The sequence below is a fragment of the Myotis yumanensis genome, unplaced genomic scaffold, assembly GCF_028538775.1.
Source record: "Myotis yumanensis isolate MYYU_CA2020_CCGP unplaced genomic scaffold, mMyoYum1.0.hap1 SCAF_12, whole genome shotgun sequence".
Lineage (NCBI taxonomy): Eukaryota > Metazoa > Chordata > Mammalia > Chiroptera > Vespertilionidae > Myotis > Myotis yumanensis.
In genome coordinates this window covers 44,254,635-44,274,493 of record NW_027223763.1, presented here as the reverse complement: position 1 = coordinate 44,274,493, position 19,859 = coordinate 44,254,635, and the positions used below count along the sequence as shown (strand labels likewise).

General features: G+C 35.7%; 1 protein-coding gene across 2 annotated transcripts in view; it reads left to right on the top strand.

The window, feature by feature from the left end:
• LOC139021213 (zinc-regulated GTPase metalloprotein activator 1C) overlaps nucleotides 1-19,859 on the top strand; it is a 52,325-nt gene that overhangs the window by 8,196 nt on the left and 24,270 nt on the right. For both annotated transcript variants that reach the window (XM_070431548.1, XM_070431547.1), the window contains 5 exons: nucleotides 226-317; nucleotides 8,931-8,990; nucleotides 10,025-10,062; nucleotides 15,741-15,787; nucleotides 17,518-17,604. In XM_070431548.1, coding sequence (XP_070287649.1) covers nucleotides 257-317; nucleotides 8,931-8,990; nucleotides 10,025-10,062; nucleotides 15,741-15,787; nucleotides 17,518-17,604 — 293 coding nt within the window. In that variant the 5' untranslated portion in view covers nucleotides 226-256. The remainder of the gene's footprint in view (nucleotides 1-225; nucleotides 318-8,930; nucleotides 8,991-10,024; nucleotides 10,063-15,740; nucleotides 15,788-17,517; nucleotides 17,605-19,859) is intronic.

Below are 19,859 nucleotides of genomic sequence, written 5' to 3'. Positions count from 1 at the left end.
TCATGTATTTGATTTCTTTTTATTTATCAGTGTATATGCATCTATTTTTTTCCTTCACTGGTAAATATTGGATGGACATTTTGTTAGAAGTTTGGGAGTGAGTTAAATTTTCACATGCCTAAAGATATTTTTGTCTCAGATTGCTGAATATATTTTTTAATTTTTGTAATGATTGCTTTAAAATATTTAGGCCAATACCTAATAGTATATTTTGGTATTCTCCAGGGACAATGGTCTTAGAGCTATTGAAAATTTGATGCAGAAGAAGGGGAAATTTGATTACATACTGTTAGAGACCACGGGACTAGCAGATCCTGGTAAGAAACAGTATTATTAGTAACCATAATATAGTTCTTAAATATTTTAAAATAAATATACTAGAGAAATCTCTAAAATGAGTTTTAAAGCTTTATTCTAGATTTAAAAACATTTTTTTGGTTAAGAGGAAAAATATGTGTTGTCATGTTCTTTAGAAGATGAATCACAATCAAAGTACTTAGTACTTTTAATCTGAAAATAGAATTTGAAGTTTTATTGATTGTTTCAGGGTTTTTAATAGAAACAAAAATTGTTAAAAATATGGAAATTTAGGAAAAATAGAATCATTTTACTTTTAAGTTTATATTTGATTAGTTATACCCTCACAAGATCTTACTAGTATTTCTGATTATTTCCAATCCAGTTTTCTTAGAGGGTCATTTGTAGCTACTCAGGAGCTTTTGGATTCTAATTTTCATAATACTTATTCCTATAAATTATTGTTAGCATTTTGTTTTTCTGCTACTAAACTTAAAATAATTTTGGGGGTAAATCCATAATAATAAAAGGGTAATATGCTAATTGGACCGGACATCATTCCAGACGTCCTTCCAGATGAAGCCAGGGCCAGAGGGAAGCTTGGGTTCTGGGTGCTGGTGGGCAGCCGGAGGGAAGCCAGCCTGGGTCCCGGGTGCCGGCAGGCGGCCAGAGGGAAGCCAGTCTGGGTCCTGGGTGCCAGAGGGAAGCCAGTGCTGGCAGCGGGGGAAGGAAGGCCTATTCTTACACGAATTTCGTGCATCGTGCCTCTAATACTATTAATAAGGTGTAGAGTTAAACCAAGCCTTTCTCCTGGTATAGATTGGTTATTCATGAAATTTTTACCTTTGAATGGAATTATATATAAACTTCCCTATTGAAAGCTGCTACACAAAGTCTACCTGTTTCTGTCAGTGGGTTTATTTCCTTCTTACCCAAATAACTTTTTAAAAATATATATGTTTTATTTTTTTAGAGAGAGAAAGAAACATCAATGTGAGAGAGAAACATTGATTTGTTGCCTCCCATACGCACCCGAACTAGGATCGAACCAGCAACCTAGGTATGTGCCCTGCCCAGGAATCTAACTGGCAGTCTTTCAATGTATAAGATGATGCTCCAACCAACTGAGCCACACCGGCCAGGGTTCCCAAATAACTTTTAGGTAACATTTTTATTCCTACTTTGCAGAACCTTTTCCAAGTCCAACTCATACCATTTTGTTTTGAAAGTCTGATCTATACCATTATTTCTTTTTGATCTGGATCTATGGCATTGGACCATAACACTATATTAAAGTAAGGTTTGGGGATAATTTATTAAAAGGGTCATAATTATTTAAAAGAAATATTGTAGTATACTGAAGGTTCAAACGTAATAAATGTTATTATACTTAGAAGTATTATATAATAACATTGCCCTCATGTTTTCAAACTAGTATTGAATGGGCTGTTTTGGTCCTTATGGAAGGCCTGAGTTTTTTATACATTTCATACATTTCCAATAGGTTTGACCAATGATACAACTTGAATTATTACATTAGTGTTAAATATTAAATTTACTTAGATCTAGAATGATAGGAAAATATATGCCTCTTTTTAAAATAGCAAATATCAGTATCTTTCATTGTAACACTAGAAAAACTTGTAACTTTTTTTTTTTTGAAAACGAGGTCTATGTGACATTCTTTTATTTTTAAAATATACTTTTAAAAACATGTTTTTAAAAAATATTTTTATTGATTTCAGAGAGGAAGAGGAAGGGAGTGAGAGACAGAAACATCAATAATGAGAGAGAATCATTGATTGGCTGCCTCCTGCATGCTCCCTACTGGGGATTGAACCCGCAACATGGGCATGTGCCCTTGACTGGAATTGAACCCAGGGCCTTCAGTCCATAGGCTGATGCTCTATCCACTGAGCCAAACCAGCTAGGGCCTCTTGTAACTTTCCTTTTGAGAGTAGATGAGTTTGATAAAACATCGTTCAGCTTTTCAGAGGAAGAATAAAAAGTTAAAAATCTCAGATAAAACTTTTGTACAAATTAGAGATATAAATGGGTTAATGTTTCTTCTAACTTTTTTTTAGAATAATGATTTTTATTGTTTGGGTAAAAATTAAACATTCATTATTTTTAAAAATTAAAGAATACCTAAGAAAATATGAAGTTTAAAATAAAATCATCCTGTGTTTCAGTACATTGAAATTCAAGTAGGTAAATTTCATTCCTAGGATTTCTCCGTGCCAAGCTACTCACTACGGTTGAATGATAGTATTGGCCTCAGTTAGGAGTTTGTGAAAGGAGCAGATTCTTTTTTTTATTTAATACTAGGAGCCCAGTACACGAATTCGTACACCTTGAAAGGAACTGTGGGCCGCAAGGCTGCAGTGGGCATGGGGGCAGGTCTCAGCCCATCCTCCGAGCTCCTGCCCAGCCCCTCCTGCCACAGCCCCTGGTCCCCTGTCTGCTGGCAGCCCCGCTCCCACCGTTGCCCCTCCCATGCGCTGACGGTGCCAGCTCTGCTCCCACCTGCTGACAGCACTGAGCGATTGGGGTTGGCGCCAGCAGCGGGTGCAAGCAGGGCTGTCACCAGCAGCTGGTGCGAGAAGCCGCTGCTGGCCCCAATCGTCCCTCAGGAGCAGGGGGAGGTGGAGAAGCCCTAAGGGATGATCAGGGCCCGCAGCCGCTGCTCCCGCCCACTGACAGCACCGAATGATCGGGACCAGTGCGGGGCGCTGGCAACGAGTGCGAGCAATGGCTCCAGCGCTGGCAATGGGTGCAAGCGGGGCAGGCACTGGCAGCAGGTGCGAGCGCCGGGCAGGACTGCAGCACGTGGGAGCAAAGAATTTTCAGTAACCACCAGAGGCTCTCCCTGATGACAGTGACCGGCGCCCCATTTTGGTCTGGCGCCCCGGTTCACCTGCTCCACCATCTCACTAAGGCCAATGCCCGCCATGTTCCACGCTCTGCCACCTGCTGCCGATGCCTGCCATGTTCTACACATGCCCCCTGGTGGTCAGCGCAAGTCATAGTGACCAGTTGTTCCGCCGTTCGGTCTATTTGCATATTAGAGTTTTCTATATATAGGTATTTTTATTGATTTCAGAGAGGAAGGAAGAGGGAGAGACAGAAACATCAATTGCTGGGGTCCTGCCCCAGCAGGTCCAGGGGTTCCCCAAGGTGTGGACGGAGTCGGCGAGGAAGTAATGACATGAAGGCAGTGTTCAGTTCATCAGCAGAGTTGGGTTCTCTAGCCAGGATCTCCAGCGAAGTTCTGGTCAGGATCTCCAACCAAGTTCTGGTGCCATGTTCTCTCGCTAGGTTCTCCAGCCAGGTTCTCCAGGTTCTCCAGCCAGGTTCAGTCACCAGGTTCTTTAGCCAGGTTCTATCCAGGTTCTTTTGCCATGTTCTGTCTAGGTTCTCCAGTGAAGTTCTGTAGCCAGGTTCTGTCCAGGATCTTTTGCCATGTTCTCTGGCTAGGTTCTGGTTAGGATCTGATGATTATTGTCTTGTTATATCCGTATTTATACCAGCCGATTTTAATCCTGTCAATTTCTATTACAAAGGTTAGGGCGTTTCTTATCTCCATTCCAGGGAGTAAAGATTATGTAGCTTAACTACCCGCCTGGCACTTAATTAAGGGGTTGTATCCCCTCCCTAACCTCAGGGAAAAATTCCTACCTGGGGAAACAACCTTTCTCGGAGAGGTGACTTTGGTTAAAACACATAGCGCCAAGAAGGGGAGCAAACATATTAAGAACAGTATGCCATATACGCCAGGTCCCTTGAAACAGCAAGGATGGACCGGCTCCCGGCAATCAATGATGAGAGAGAATCATTGATTGGCTGCCTCCTGCACACCCACTACTGGGGATCAAGCCTGCAACCAGGGCATGTGCTCTGGACTAGAATCAAACCTGGAACCCTTCAGTCCGCAGGCTGATGCTCTACCCACTGAGCCACACCAGTTAGGGCCAAAAAGAGCAGATTCTTGAACCCCATCATAGATCTACTGATTCAGAATCTCTAAGGGCGGGGCCTAGCAACCTCCAGGTGATTCTTTCTATATTTATAAAAGCCAAGCGACCAGAAAAACTGGAATGACCGGAATGCACTGCGGCAGCCAACTGGCCCGATCAGGACCCTGATTGAACCCCCAAACCTCCCGCGGCCCCTACCCCCAACTGGACATGCCCCTGATTGCCCCCCTCCCCCTACCCAGATCAGGGTGGGGCTTGCTGGCCAACCTCTTGGTCCCTCCCCCAGCTAGCAGGCCCTGATTGCCCAATTGGGGCCAGGGAACCAGGGGTGGGTGGCGGCAGAAGTGAGTGGTGATGGATGGAGGAGGGGGGAAGTGGGGAATTGCACGGTGGCAGCGTGTGGGCGGCCAAGGAAGGAAGGGGCGGGGAGGTGGGAAATCTGATTGGCCCTGATCGCTAGCCAGGCCTAAGGACCCCACCCATGCACAATTTCGTGCACTGTGCCTCTAGTAAATTCGTAAGTCTAGGAAGCCCTGTTCTATGCACTTCTGAAAACTGTATAAATATGCAGAAATATTTTATAAAATGGGATCTCATTCCTTGTGCTATTCTGAAATAACTAGAGGCCCAGTGCACGGATGGGGTCCAGCTGGCCCCGCCCCCGATTGCGGTGAGTGGGGCCATTCGGGGGGAGGGTCTGCGGGTAGTTCGAGGGATGGCCCTGCCCCCTGGACAAACTCCCGGGTGAGGGGGCAATTTGCATATTAGCCTTTTATTATGTAGGATTATTTAGTTTTACTTGAATTTAAAAGAAGTGAAGGAATTGCTGAATATCAGGTAAATGCTTCTTGATTGCAAACGATGTGAATTAAGTAAAAAGGAAAAGATTTTAAAGAACACAAACAAATTGGACAAGTTGTTTTTTAAACTACACATTTCAATTTTGAGAGCATTATCTATTGGCTCTCTGGAATAAAAGATGAGGGAATTATACCCTTCAACTTTTTCCCACCTCCTGGTTTAGGTTTATTGTATTCTGTGCTATGTTGTCAAGGTTTCTAATATTTACATACTGTTCTACTTTATTTAGTTTTCTGTTTAAGCAGTTTTAGTTCTCATTGCCAGTATTGTGGCTTCTCATTCCTTAGTTGATCATTCTCTTGATTGACTGAATTTCATGGTCAGGTTATGTTTTCAAGCTATAGGTGTTGTATACCTGAGTTTTTGCATACTTAATTGCTTGAGAATACTTGTGTTTTGTTTTTCTACTTGAAGGATTACTTGGCTAGGTTCAAGATTTTTCAGATCACAATTTTTTTCCCTCAGAACGTAGCAAATGTAGCTCCAAAATCTCAGTATTTTTTTGATTGGTTGAATCTCCTTGTACAGAATTTTTTTTTTATTTCATGAGGAAGGATTTGTCAATGCTCTATTTTTTGAGTTTCAATGCTTATTGTTTCCTTCAATGTTTGAGAATGTCTGCCTGTTGTTTTATTCTCAAAAGACTACTTGGCTAAAGGCAATATTTTTAGGGAAAATTTTCATTAGAACTTTCTGGTCATTATTTTATTATATTGGGGCAATGAATGTTGCTGTAGAAAAGTCTGATTTTTTTTTCTGCCTCCTTGAAAGTGACTTGCTTTTTCATCCAAAATGCCTGAAAAATGTAATTTTTAAAAAAACATATATTTTATTGATTTCTTACAGAGAGGAAGGGAGAGGGATAGAGAGTTAGAAACATCGATGAGAGAGAATCATCGATCAGCTGCCTCCTGCACACTCCCTACTGGGAATGTGCCTGCAACCAAGGTACATGCTCTTGACTGGAATCGAACCTGGGACCCTTGAGTCCGCAGGCCAACACTCTATCCATTGAGCCAAACCGGTTAGGGAAAAATGTAATTTTTGAAGTTCAGTAATATACTCTACCCATTTTACTTACATTTGTTTTGTTTTTTTCCTGAGCTCCAGTTTGAAAACTGGGTATTGTTCGGAGTAGGGGGGAAGGGGAGACTGAGAGTGCTAGATGGACAATGTGACTTTTAGGCTCAGCTCTCTGGAAATCCAAGTGCTTTTAAAAAATTTTTTTATTCCTTGAATTGCTCAATTCCAATATATTAGTGAATAATATACCACAATTTGTTTATCCACTCAATTTTTTATTAAATTTATTTGGGTGATGCTGGTTAATAAAATTTTACAGGTTTTAGATGGACAGTTCTATAACACTTCATCTGTACACGGTATTCCCAAGTCAAGTCTCTGTCCACCACCATTTATCCAAGTGCACCCCCCTCCTGGGTTTGCTCTAATTACTCATGAGTATGTATCACATACCTTGTGTGGGGACATCCTTGAGCTTAAGACCTTTCACTTCATTTTACTCTGAGCCCTAGAAAGTGACTCCCTCTCCCACAAATGTGCAGATGACAGGAAACTTTTACCTTTGAAATTTTTGTTGTTGACTTTTTCCATATTGCTTATTCCTCCTCCTTGTCATTTTGAAAGCTATTTCTGTTAAGTGTTAGGACTTTGTAAACTAGTTCCCTATAACCTCTTACTGGGTGTGAGAGTAGAATTAAGAACTATCAAAAGTTACATAGAACTTTCTGTTTCTTATTTTAACCACCACTCTTCAAAACTTATGGAAGGAGGTTGTGTATTTGATTGCTGCTGCCAAAATCTGGCTTTTAAATTTTTATCTTATTTTTCATTTTGTTAGGTTTTGAAAAGGGAGATTCTATAATCTAAATCAGGATTTCTTAACCTTTGCACAAATGACATTTTGGGCTAGATGATTCTTTGTTGTAGGAGACTGTCTTGTGCATTGCAGGAAGTTTAACAGCATTCCTGGTTTCTACCCACTACATGCCAGTAGCAGTACCCTAGATAAGACAACTAAAAATATCTCCAGACATTGCCAAATGTTCCCTGGGGGAGAAAAAGCACCCTGGTTTGAGAACCACTGACTAACTTTATTCTCTCATCTTTTCTTCTCCTAAACTCCTGCATCTAAATTTGAAATAGTTCTTTCTTGTGTAGCCTGGTAAGTATTATACCACAGATAGCCATCCGATTTTGCTTAAAAGCTCTAATACATTCTTGTAGTTCAACTTAACACTACGGAGATCCTAACTATCGAGGACTTATAAGCTATCTGAATAGAGATTAGTGAATTTTTTCAAAATGAAGATGATTTATGTATAATGTTAGGAATTATACTAAGTTGAAAAAATTAATACTTTTTTATGATTTATTGTTTGGAGTAGTGATACTCACAATAGACTTACTTTCCCCCCCTCGTTAATTAAAATCATGTTGTTAGCCAAGTAAGTGAAGAAAATTTGTATTGGCAATTCAGTTGTTTCCCATTTAGGAGACTGACATTCTCCAGTTCTAAGCTAAATAATTGTCATGGTAAAGTAATTTCCTTGAAAGGGACAGACATTGATTCAGCCCCTGTTACTCACAAATCCTATTTCAGTCAAATTGGAAAACTATTAAGTTTTTGGGAAAAAAATCAATAGGTATCAGGAAACCATTAGATCTTGGGGCCCTTGCTATATCTTGCATGAGTAATCATTGTAAACAGCTGACAGGTATTTCATTGTTGACACAGAGTGATGCTTGGGGGACCACATCTCGTCAGGGTAGGTGGACAGTTTTAGACATTGGAACAAGTTCGGTTATCCTTGTTTTCCCCCAGTACTCATTCTTTTAGACAGCCCTGTCACTAACTGGACCTGTGATGCTTTGAAAGATCAAATACTTTCTTTGCTGTCAGTTTTCTTTTCCTTGTGTTGTGGCAAACTAATCAGGGTGTGTGGATTGGTACTGAACCAGTTTCTGTTAAAAACAAGTTTTAATTTCTTATTTAGAAATTATTTTTCCTCAAACCCAGATTTTATATCAGTATTAAATAAATAGTTAAGGATTTCTTCTTGTTCTTTTTCTTCTATAGAACTTACAAATATTTTTTTTTTTTGACAATTGACTTAGGAATTATCTATGTTTTCTTTTGCTTTCCTTTAGAGATATAATTTAGTATTTTTGAACTATATGATTATTATTTTCAGGAGAGACAAAATAAAAATACGTTCTTTGTGCACACAGCCATATTGCTCAAATTATTTGATAATATCTGTTGGTAAATTATTATATCATTGGTAGAAGCTTGGTGTTGGGTTTATTATTTGATAAAAGTTGGTCTATTGTTTTTTAAGATACTAGTAAAGGGAGAGGGGAAGAAATGGATATAGATAGTAAAAGGTTCTATCACTGTAATTCCCATAAGATTGGAAACCCATATTTAATTTGTGTACGTGTTTGCCCGCTTATTTTGTTGGGGCAAATTAAAAAATTACAGACTGCCAAACCGGTTTGGCTCAGTGGATAGAGCATCGGCCTGCGGACTGAAGGGTCCCAGGTTCGATTCCGGTCAAGGGCATGTGCCTTGGTTGCGGGCACATCCCCAGTGGGAGGTGTGCAGGAGGCAGCTGGTCGATGTTTCTCTCTCATCGATGTTTCTAGCTCACTGTCCCTCTCCCTTCTCTCTGTAAAAAAATCAATAAAATATATTTTAAAAAAAATTACAGATAGAACTGTGTTTCTCAGTGTGGAGAAATATTTTTATTTGATGACTATTTATATTTTCAGGTGCTGTAGCTTCTATGTTTTGGATTGATGATGAATTAGGGGTTGATATTTATCTTGATGGTAAGTTTAAATAAGAATTTTGTTTTCAAGTAAAATATTGTATGGTTAAGATGATTTTTATTCTTTATGTTGTGATTTTAATTCCTTACATTCTTACTCTTTTTAAACTTGTTTAGTTTGATGATGAAGAAAGTCTTTGTTCATACAAATTCTAATGCCCCAGACAATGGTAGAATTAGATGTCAGATATTTTGTTTATTTTTTATTTTATTTCATTTTTTTGGATGTCAGATCCTAATCTCAACTCCCAATTTAGTGCTTCGACTAAGAGTTTCCTTTCAAAATACTAGGTTGATTTCCTATATCCTCTGTTGTTTGATTTATGTCTTATTATGTGTTGTCTGCCTCTCCTCTGTTGTGCCCTACCCTTTTCCCCACATCTCTTCACCTTTTTTTAAACCAGGTCTTTCATAGACTAAGCGGTGAAATCATTTAAGAATCATTGAAGCTGGACCCTGTTATTTGGCTCTAATATTTGTGGCATACAGCTGGTTGAATTATTAAGGCATCAACAAATTCATTCTACTGTTATCCTATGAAAAAGTTATCTAGCATATAAATTCAGAGATAGTCAAACTAACTGATCATTTGGAGATTTAGGCTCATATTATGTATAACATTTGTGTGAGTTAGATTTAGTGAGAGATTAGGTTTATTAAACAATAATTTAAATGTTAAGATTCTCAAATTTGATTATGTGAAAATAAACTAGAAATAAAGTGTCTTGTGTAATTTGTCACATTTTACTTTATATGATGAAATTAAAATTTGTCTCATAATATTTTGGATTATTATTAAAAGCTTGTTTATTTAATTTAAAAAATTTATTTATTTTATATTCTAATACCTTCAAATAGTGCTAGAGACTCAGTACACATTTGAAAATGCATGCACTTATTAATGGAATTGAATTAAATTGCAGCCTTAGCAAGAGAAAAATATACTTTATTGAGTCACATTTATATGCTGAAATAGATTAGTTTTAATTTTTATTCTCAAGTATAAAGGTGACTAAATGATTTATTTCTTTGTAGGTATCATAACTGTTGTGGACTCAAAATATGGATTAAAAGTAAGTTGAAAGGTTGCTAGGAGTTGCTGATTATTTGTTAAGAGCTGGGTATGTGGGCATTGATTATATTATTTTCTCTGCATTTGTGTCTGTTTGAAAATTTCCTTGACAAAATCTTTTGTATTTTTAAATATCCCAAATAATAGATAAAATTTGTGTGTTTTTAAATTATTATTTTGTGCTTTTGAATTAATTATTTTCTATTACTTTGGCTTGATGTGATAAAAGTTGGAGGTATAATATTTTGTAATAAGGATATTACAGGATAAAGTTAGGGTGTGTATAACTCCTCAGTAGGGTTCAGCCCCCATGTTGATAAGTTTTTCTGATTGATAGAGGAAACTGGGCTTGATAAAGCATATGAGAGCTTGTTTTTCTTGTTAAACTGCAATGCTGTAGGTAATTGAGCTTTAAAAAACAATACTGCTTCACCCTATTTTCAAGAAACCAGGATTTATACATAGTTTTAGTGAAGAGCAGCTCTTCATTAAAAGGCATCCTCCTCTGAATGTTTTTGGTACTACCAAGGTCCTCAGATGCACGTTAATGGGCTTCAATTTATAAAATGCACTTAGCAAGATTTTAAAAAGTACTCTTTGTAATTTTAAGCAATTAAAAAAAAGGCAAAAAAATTTTTTTTCATGTAGTCTATCAAAATGTAAAAAAAAAAAAGATTTTAAAAAGTATGTTGTTACATAAAGTAAAGTCATGTTTCTCAACCTTCCAAGTGAAAGAAGAGAATGAAGTTATTCTCCATCTCACAGTTCCAATCTGGGGATATGGATAGTGCCCAGTATAATAATTTTTTAAAAGTTTAAATTTAACGTTTAACAATTTATGTCTGTTTTCTGTCTGTTTTCTGTATTCTGTCCTACAATATATTAAACATGTTAATTTGAAAAAACTTGTTTTTCTTCCAAACCTTTATTAAAATGATGCTCTAGAAATCTATGGCAGTCTCATCAAATGGTTATCAATACCCTTTCTCTGGCTCTTCAATTCCGTCAGGGGTAGAGCACCCTAATTTGAGAAGTTTGAGAGATAATTCCTTATTAGATTTTTAAGTCCAAATTTATTAATAATAGTCCTAAGAATCAAAGTAAGATCCCAGATATTACAGTTTTACTCAGAAAAATTCCTACTGTTCTGAAATCTAACATTTCTAGCAAAATGTTGATGAAGAAAGAAAAAAAAAGCCAACCTTCAAATTCTTCATTCTGAATGATTATTTCTGGCATGTTTAAATTCATTTCCTATATAAATTTTTAGCCAAATTTGGGATTTTATGGGATAGATAGCAGTTAAGATTTAATTGTTTTATTGATAGACTTAAAGTGCCATACCTAAAGTCAAACTCTTTATGTATTTATGATTATAAGAATAATTTTATGTGTATATTTGGATATGGAGAGGAGTTAAGTAGAATCTATTATCGGTGTGATGGAGGCCAGAAAATCAAAGCAGCATTCTGAATAATGCAAACACAGTAAACGTTTAACCCCCTGCCACCTTGATAAAACCTCTTAAATTATTAAATCAATATACCTACATAAAACTGACATACTGTCAGGATAATGGAAACTTTAGATTTTCTAAGTCAGATGCCAGATAAATAACTTTTCCTTTATATAAAGAATTTGCCAACTTGTCCAATTCCTCGGGTTGCAAAGCTTGACCTCAGTAGGTGCTTGTGATTCAGAGAATTCTGAAGCAGTACAAGTAATGACACTTGGATAATGGGCAGCAATTTAAGGGTGTCATGCTTCACAGAGCCAGCCCATCACAAGTAAAGCTGAAAAATGGTACCCTGTGGCCAGCCAGCCAAATTGAAACTGAAGTGGTAATTGATATCATGGGCTATCACCCTAATGGGATTGTCACCCATTGATCTGAAATATTCATTTTTTAATCATGGGCAAAGAATTGGACAACTTCAATGACAGCTCTCTATTCTTAGGACTTGACACCGAGGCTACTGACATTGTTCTTTTCAGTTCTACAAATGTGACAGCATTTAATGCAATAAAATCAATGAATGAAGTTACAGAGAAAAGGTCAAGGAAGAGGTTTCTTCTTGGTTCTTTTGTCATATTGCACAAGCTGTTGAAACAATTCAGTCAGAAAACAGTTTGGCTTGAAAAAGACCAGCAAAATAAGTAGACTGACATTATGCAATATCGTTTTTTAAAAGCTAAAATAGTGTTAGATTTATAACCGATCCATTGGAAAGAAATGCCTGCTGCTTTTTTTTTTTTTTTTATAATGTCATCTGACATCTTTGACACTAGATTTATTTCCACTTTGGTCAACAACAGTGTTTTCTTTCCTTTTTTTTAAATTTAAAAAATGCAGCTTGTTTCTGCAGAAAAGGACACCCTTACTGAAGTTGTGCCTACAATGGTGTTATTTAAAAGGGTTCCTTTCTTATGGTATATTAAGTTATAGGATTGAACCTTAATCTTTTGGATATGTTGGATTAATTAGCACCAAAATTATTTTTTGTCTTTTTTGAAATATAAGCAAAAGCCACAGTCTTTAAGCAGAGATGAGGATTCCTTTGGGGAGGTATATATGTGTGTATATGTGTGTGTGTGTGTGTGTGTGTGTGTGTGTGTGTGTATTTTTTTTTGCTAAAAAGTTTTACTTCCTTGCCTGTACAGTAGAATAGAATGTCAAAATGTCCATTTTTTAAACCTTATAAATGGAAGTCATCTGACTTAATGGTGTATAAGCAGATATTAGAGAATGTCCTTTTGAATAGCAGACATTGGTTTTAGTCATTTTGTGGAGTTGTCTTAGGGAGGGGGTGGTTACATAAGGGAAATGTTAGGCTGATATACAGAGAAAATAAATGTTAGTATGCATTTATTATTTTTTTAGGTTTGTATAGCCTTCATATGTGCATAGAACAGGGTATTTATCTCTTTGGCTATAATATGATTATCACATGTCATATTCTTAACAGAGTTGTATGTGTTGGCAGATTTTTATTTTGGAGAGATGTGGGTTTTTTTAATGTTTTTATTGATTTCAAAGAGAGGGAGGGAGAGAGGTAGAAATATTGATTGGCTGCCTCCTGCATGCCCCCTCACTGGGGAATAAGCCCGCAACCCTGGGCATGTGCCCTGACCAGGAATCCAATGGGTGACCTCTTGGTGCATAGGACAACCCACAGTACACGGAGCCCACTGGCTGGGCTATTTTGGAGAGTTGTAGCATTTTTATATGTGATACTTCTGGACTGCCTAGAGGTAGTAAAATATAGCTTTGAGTGAAGATTTCTAGTTTTCTTGAGAAGTAAATGCATTAAAAACAAGAGTTACTTTGTGAAACTACCATTAGTTCTGTTTAGGTCTGAAAGTCAAAACTGGTTTCTAATTTCCTTGACAAATCTTTTTTATACTGCACCAGCTCACAGCCAATAGCCCCAAATTTATATGTAAACAAAGCCTCCAAAAGGTCAACAATATGATGTTTTGAAAAATAATTTAAAAGAACTTAAGTATTACAGGATCATTCAGGAACAGATGACTTGCTAAAAATACATCTTTACTGAATAGATTTACTACTGAATAGAAAGGGATTTGTTGCTTCATGTTATATAAAATTTTTCAAATAACATTCATGTACCTGTCAACAAATAGAGGGTGTTAATTAGAATTCATTTAACAGACACTTGTTAAGCCTGGATGTGAGGTTCTCTTTCCAGGATGGTAACAGCCTTATTCTCTAGAGGACACAATGATAGGATTTGTTAGAGCCTCAGGGCAAGAATAATTGTCAAAAATAGTAAACGTGGTCTTTTGGCAAGGAACAATTTTTGCTACAATATTCTTCAAGTTCTATGACTTCCATGATTTGAATGGGCCTGCAGTTAAATTTATAGCATTGTACCTAAAGTGAAAATCAATACATCATTACTGTACTTTTAGTTTAGTCTTATTTCCTCCAAAATAGAATTTGGCAAACTTTTAGAAGAAAAACACTTTTCTCTATAGACTTGACCAATACTGTTAAATAAAATTATTAATAGTTTGCTCTTAGGTTTCAAACTATTCAAATATCTTAATGACCTGCCTCTCCATGAATTGTGAAGCTGGTTTGATGAAATAATTTTTTTAGAAAATGTGCTGCCAGAGCAAAGATGGTGAAGTAATTTTTAATGTAATTTTTAGGTCATCTTTATATATATATTCTTATGTGATTATTAACATACTAGAGGCCTGATGTACAAAATTTGTGCAAGGGGCTCGGCCCTCGTAGCCGCAGCAGCTTGCCTTGGCCCTCACATCCCAGGCTTCATCCTGACGGTCGTCAGGAACGTCATTCAGCTGTTCAGTCTAATTAGCATATTACGCTTTTATTATAGGCATATTACGCTTTTATTATAGATGTGTAACACTGTATGCAAGACTGATTTAATAAGACAAAAAGCTTTCACAAAGATTTAAAAATGTTCATTTTCTATTATAAATTTTAGTAATTTTTACTTCATTTCCAATTTTAGTAAAATAGACCTATAATGTGTTCTATGATGGTTATGGCATTAGATTTAGTTTCTTCTTTTATAAAATGAGGAGAATAGCCTTTTCCCATAATTGTTATGAAGATTAAATGAGATAATATGTGTAAAAGGATTTAATAATTGTGAAGTTTGATTCAAATATGAAGAATATTAATCTAATTGCCTCTAATCTCAGTAGGCAGCTTTTGAGAATTAAGATAATGAAGGTGACACATTTTTTCAGAGGAACCTTATGGCATTGATAACATTGGGATATAAATAGGATTATGGAAAAATGATAACTGCCTCCAGAGGGGTGAGCACTACCTTGTGGACCTCTAAGTCAATGTCAAAATATTATTTTGGAGCTAGCGTGACTCTGGAAAACTCAGCAAAATAAATAGTTGCATGGAGAGGCCAGATCACTCAAGTGTTTCTAAATGATAAACTGTTTTTATGCTAGAATTAGGGCTGGGCCCTTCTCTCAGCACATTTGTTTCTAGGGTATATGAAGGGCCCAGTACTGAGTTAATATAATGTACCATTCTGGGGTGGGGAGTGGGGCTATTTTGTTATTAGTATTCTGTCAACTGGGTTCTTTAATTTGAATTTATGTATATCTGTTTTACAGAGAACACATATATTCATAATGATGAAGATATTTGCTAAAGATCCTGATAAATCTTCTGAAGTGTAGTTTTTTAAGGGAAGTGTATTAGGCCTTAACAAATTCTATTATTATGTCCTCTAGAGTGGACAGGAATGGAGGGAAAGTATATTAGATGTGTTTAAAGTATAATTTCAATGATTATCTTTTAAAATAAGTAGTAATGAATATTTAGAACAAGAACAACTTTATAAAAAGGAAAATGCCTAAAACCTGAACTATAATGTTCTATGTTTTTATGACTTTATTTAAATATGGAGTGTTTTCCTTTTAAGAAGAGATGTCAGGGGATACAATTTAATCTCCCCTCCCCCCTCCAAAAAAAAAACACCGTACTGGTTCACAGTAGGAACAAAAATTACCAATGGAGAAGAACTAATTTGTATATTCAGTAATAGAGCTTGTTAAAGTCTTTGTCAGAGGTGAAAAAGGAGAGTAAAATCCTTTGTGTTAACATTAGGTTTTGTTACACTACAGTAACTTTTTTCAAACTTTGTTTTTGTTCAGCATTTAACAGAAGAAAAACCTGATGGCCTTATCAATGAAGCTTCTAGGTATTCATATTTAAAGTATATATTGATTACTGGCTAATTGGAAAGAGAAAATTATGAATGTGAAAACCAAAAACAAATATAAAAACATAAGTCAAGGAATTTATTATCTTTTTTTTCCCTGTGGTTGAGTTATTGTTATTTATAATAATAAATATGTCCTCTAATATATGTCTGATAACTAAACTTTTGTTTAAAACTTTTTTATTATAGCATAAAGTTAGTGCTGGGCATAGGAGTTATTAATGGGGAGTTTGGGAACCGTTAACATTTAAAAAATATTTTCTTTTAAAAATATTTTCTTATTCTTATACCATTTCTTTGGGATTGAAAGTGATTATAAAAAAGTTGACTCAATTCAGAACAACAGAGGAACCAGTATGGATGTGGTTTAATTTGGCATTTAGAACATTTTTTGTTTAAATACCTTTATGCTTCTAATTGGTTTGTCTTTAGACTTAAAATATTTAAATTAGTTTGCCTACTCTAAGCATATTCTCACTAATAGGAAAAAGGTTTTTGGATAAGTGACAGTCACTAATTATGCTGCTGGGTTTAAGAATGGGCTCCCTTGAGTTTGCTATGGATGATCCAGACATAAATAATGAAGACTGCAAGCAAGGGATTGATTCCCTATCATTTTGGAGTGTGATACTCTGTTGTTTTGTAATCCTGCCTAAGCATTCATTTGGTATATACTTATAATTCAAATTAGACTGAACTTAAATGTTTTTGTAACTTTTTCCTTTATTAAATTATCTTTATTATAGAAAATGTAAATAAACCAACTAGAAAATAGCAAATATTATAAAAGCCAAAATAAAATTAAACATAAAAGACCTCCAATTTAAAGATTGCACCTGCTTATATTTTGAAATGTGCACATTCATGTAAAATTTACTTAAACAAAAAAAAGGGATTGTGATATGCATGCTATTGAAACCTGCTCTTTTCATGAATTAAAATTAATTTATTTTTGAGAATTTGTTTGTGTTATTTATTAGCTATACTTCCAGATAGCACAAAACTAGGATAGGAACAGATAGTCTCATGATTAAAATTTCCTGAGGAGTTGAGGAAAATTTAAAGACTCCTTCGCTTTACTATTCCTGTTAGTAGAATATATAACTTCTGTTACAGTAAGGTATTTTCTTACTTGGCTTTCTGTTAACTGGATTCTTTAACTTGAACTTATGTATATCTGTTTTACAAAAAAATATATGTTCATAGTGATGAAATAGATATTTGTTAGAGATCCTGATAAACCTTCTGAAGTGTAGTTTTTTAAAATACTGTTTAATGTTTAAAAAAACTTAATTCACTGTATTTCTTTGAAAATTATGTTAACTATTACATGGAATATTTTAGCAAGTAAACTGTCTTTATTTTTGCCATATTGGAAATCTGAATTTTATGCATTTCTTTACAAAGGAAATCATGAGTTGATAATCATCCTAATTGTAAATCATCCTTGATTGTAGACTTTTGAGGCTTGTTCTAGAGTAGCAAGTGAAAGTACTTAGTAAATATTTTTAATGAATAATGTGAAATCTGAATTTATATAGTAATGAATATAATTTATTCTTACTATCTGAAGAATAGGTTAGGAGTAAATTGAATTACTATAGAGAGTACTATATAGTTTTTAACTGATAATTGATCTGAAGGAGATGTTTCTATTTTTAATTTCTTAACATTTTTGTTTTGACATCTGTTCTTATTTGCTAATTTAGGCAAGTTGCTCTGGCAGATATCATCCTCATCAATAAAACAGACTTGGTCTCAGAAGAGGATTTAAACAAATTAAGAACAACTATTAGGTACAAAATTATAAGTGTTAAGTACCTACCAATTCTAAGTGTACTACACAAAATTTTTTACCATGTACCCTTAGAGAATCACATGTATTTTTATTGACTGACTGTTATATAAGTAGTACTATATGAAATTATTCCCCATTGCTTACAGAGCATGGCTCAAAGTTCATAGACTGATATTCAGGGTCTTCTGACTTTATCCTCCTTTTCCTGTCTTCTCTTTGACTTTTTCCTTACATGAAGTTCTCTGTATCCAGGATGATTATTTACTTATTTTCTCATGTGTCTTGTGAAATCCTTTTATTAGTCATATTGTGTTCTCACTCTGCCAGTCCTTGAATTCCTTTATCTTCTCTGTTTTTCTTCTTCATTTTCCCCCCAGTCATTTTATCCATTCTCTAAAACCCCTCCCTTCCCCATCTTTTTCTTCTTCTCTCCTATGTGAAGTTTTCCCTGACTTGTGTGGTCTTACTTTTACCTGAACCTTCATTGACTTTGTCTTCCTTAACTGTCAACTGACCATACCTGTTTTCCAACTTGTTTTAATGTCTGCAGTATCCATGGCCTACGCCAATCAATATAGGATAATATGAATGATACTCAAATATGTGTTAAATGATCCAACAGTAACTTGGACTTTTCAAGTGAGGTTAGAGTTTAGGGACTTTGAATTGTTTTATAAGACCTAAACTAGTACATGCCACCTATAAATAGACATTGAATAGCTTTTATTATTAGTCATCTTTAGTGGACACAGTCTGCTGACATCAGATTTTGAATCTGTCAGTGCCAGTTCATATAGTATATGTTATGAATGGAATCAATGAAGCTAAGACTCATTAGGAGATTGCCTACAATGATAATGATTACAGAAGAAAAAAATTCATGTTTTTCTCCATATTTGGTCTTATTTTAATAGTAATAGCTTCTCAGACTTTACTATGAAAAACTGTAATAATGTCTTCAAGTGGAGGGCAGATAATATTGCATAGTACTTAAGGTCATGGACTTTGGAATCTGCTTGGGTTTTAATCCTTGGTCTGTTTCTCACTGTATTATTTTTAAGTCTCATCTGTAAAACAAGAGTAATACGTACCTCATAAGTTGGTTTGATTGGTATATGCGATAATGTTGGTGAACTTTGCACGGTGCCCAGCACATAGTGAGTTTGTTAACTCTTACCATGATCAGATTGTAGATTTTTTCTTCATTTATATAGTAATTCCAAAGTACAGTGAGTAAACAAATGAAATAGAAAGATGGTTGACAATTTTGAAAAGTCTAGGAAAGATGAACCAGTAAATGAAGATTACTTCTTTTACCCCTTTTGACACTCATTTCCTAAATTTTGTTCTCTTCCCAAAATCCCATGCATCGTTGTGATTACTAGAAAAAAAGAACACAATCTATGTAGCAAACATTTTTGGATCTGAGATTATTACTACTGGGCTTTTCTATTTCCCTAATGACTAAGCTGGATCTGCAGGACTGACTGTTAGCCAGATAGTTGCCAGCCTGGACTGTACAGCTATACCAGAAAAGAATTTGGACAAAGCACATTAAGAAGTTAAAGACCCTTTTGGCTGTTTACCATCCATGGTATATCAGACTTGCAACTGACTTGGAATTAGGTTTGGGGAGTTGGAAGGTAAACATTTGAGAGGAAAGAGCCATCATTTTACAGAGTACATTCAAAAGAGAAGATTAAGAACTTGGTGAAATAGTGGAGAGACTTGCCTCAGAATCATTGTATGCGGGAGGCCTTACCCATGAGAACAAGCTTGAACAAATAGCAAATACCATCAGCAAGTAACACTAAAGGCAATGGAATTGATGATATAAAGATAACTAGATCAGGTGTACAGTATGTTGAAAAAGATTTAAGTATTTTTGGTGCCATGCAATGGGAGCCGTATTTTATTATCTTAGTATCAGAAAGGAAAGGATGGGTAGAGTTTCTACTCTGGGAATTGGAGAAGTTATTCTCTAAAACAGCGGTTCTCAACCTGTGGGTCGAGACCCCTTTGGTGGTTGAACGACCCTTTCACAGGGGTTGCCTAAGACCATCCTGCATATCAGATATTTACATTACGATTCATAACAGTAGCAACATTACAGTTATGAAGTAGCAACGAAAATAATTTTATGGTTGGGTCACAACATGAGGAACTGTATTTAAAGGGCCAAAAGTTTGAGAACCACTGCACTAAAAGAACCTGGATGTATGACTTAGTGTTACTGTGAGTATTGAGGACAGG